The sequence below is a fragment of the Aplysia californica genome, unplaced genomic scaffold (assembly GCF_000002075.1).
Source record: "Aplysia californica isolate F4 #8 unplaced genomic scaffold, AplCal3.0 scaffold00094, whole genome shotgun sequence".
NCBI lineage: Eukaryota > Metazoa > Mollusca > Gastropoda > Aplysiida > Aplysiidae > Aplysia > Aplysia californica.
In genome coordinates this window covers 285940-287666 of record NW_004797364.1, presented here as the reverse complement: position 1 = coordinate 287666, position 1727 = coordinate 285940, and the positions used below count along the sequence as shown (strand labels likewise).

General features: G+C 45.9%; 1 protein-coding gene across 1 annotated transcript in view; it reads right to left on the bottom strand.

Annotated features, from left to right (window-relative positions):
- LOC101846726 (A disintegrin and metalloproteinase with thrombospondin motifs 9) overlaps positions 1-1727 on the bottom strand; it is a gene marked incomplete in the record, with an annotated part of 163321 nt that overhangs the window by 134887 nt on the left and 26707 nt on the right. Inside the window, 1 exon segment of the mRNA XM_013080651.2 lies at positions 115-878. Coding sequence (XP_012936105.1) covers positions 115-878 — 764 coding nt within the window.

Sequence of the window (1727 nt, the reverse complement as noted above, 5' to 3'; positions counted from 1 at the left end):
ACAGACAGACAGACAGACAGACAGACAGACAAACAGACAGACAGACAGACAGACAGACAGACAGACAGACAGACAGACAGACAGAGTAGACTGATTGATTTAGAGTGTACTTACCACACCATTACACAGGCTGATCGCCACATTAGATCCGGCGCGGCTCTCCAGCACATATCCCGAGAAATAGCACGCCATCACGTCCTCTTTCACCTCCTCCAACCACGTCACATTGCCCTGCACACGCTGTATCACGAAGCCAGGAGAGAAAAATTCCGTCACTGGCGACAACACCAAAGTGATCTCCCTGTCCAGTACATCCGAGGCGTTCACTGTCAGTAGGATAGGGCGCGTTTGAGTTTCATCGTCATTTTTGTCTTCCTCACTGACACGAGAAGTTCTAGAATAGTCTTTTGCCTCTTCAGCTCCTCCGAGAAAACGGTGTATATTATGTCTGTGTTTCCTGGCATGCCTACGATGATGCCGTGTGGTTTTAATGCTGTCATTGCTGCCTTCATTGGAGAGCAGATTCGATGAGACACCAGTGTCTGCTTCCGACTGGGTGACATAATTCAAATGTTCTGTTGTTCGATTGCTGGAATCCCACAGGGGACCATCTACGATAGAAAAAGCTTCTCCTGCTTCACTTTTAAGAATTGCACTTCGATTTCTTTCACTTATAGCGTCTGATGAGTTTCGGTTGATAGATAAACGGTGGCTACCCAAGGAGGCGCCCGCTGAGTTCTCCCACCTGGAAATCGACGATGGACTGAGGATGCCATGACTCAACCGTTGTTTGTTGGCGGGGTGAGTCCTGTAAGCATCAGACTGCAGTCTGGAGCGGGCCTCTGACCAATGTGTAACTCGATGATCCTCGGGCAAACCTGGAGGGGTGGGGATGGGGGGGGGGAGAAATGCACAAAAATTATTCAGTACTTTTATTTCAACGGGTTCTTGAAGCAGACAGTTTCACACAGAGCAAGCATATATCAGCTGCAGTGGCATAGATGGCTCTGAACTTACCTGAAAGGCGAAATGTTTAGGATTGCACCAGAGGAGGAACCGAGTTTTCCTCGTTCTATTATGAACGATTCCTCCTAGCCTTGATAAAGTACGACGTGTTCCGCTATTTCAATGACCAACATTGAGTCTAAAGCGAGTTTTAAACATCAACAGCAATAGAATTATACCAGAGTGAGAGGGTATGCGATGCATTTGCGTGGGTACAGGAAACAAACAGACGGAAAGAAAAGAAGTAGAACTTACACTTGGCACCATCCAACCACGCACAGAATACACGTGGAAATTGTTTTTCAGCAAAAGGAGATTTCTTATAAAGAGAATGCGTTTCGTTCTTTTCTCCAATGGGTCGATGCCCACAAACATCACACATGAGACCTTTGCAAAAACAGAAAATAATAAACAAACACCCAAAAAAAGCACGTATACCCAAATACATGCACACCGAAAACTAATTGATCAATATTTAATCATTCTACATTGCATTCACATCTGTGACTGACAAAATCTGAATGGAAAAGGACATGCTTCTCCCCCAATCCTTTTCTCCCCATACTCTTCCTTTTTCTCTACCTTCCTCCCACGCCCCTGCACCCCAGACAATCGGGGGCAATTTATTTGTTCATTCTTGGGAAACAAATAAAGTGGCGATGACTGAGAGTGATAGTGTATTCATGGCATCAGTTGACAGAAAGTTAACGAGCCCCCCCCCC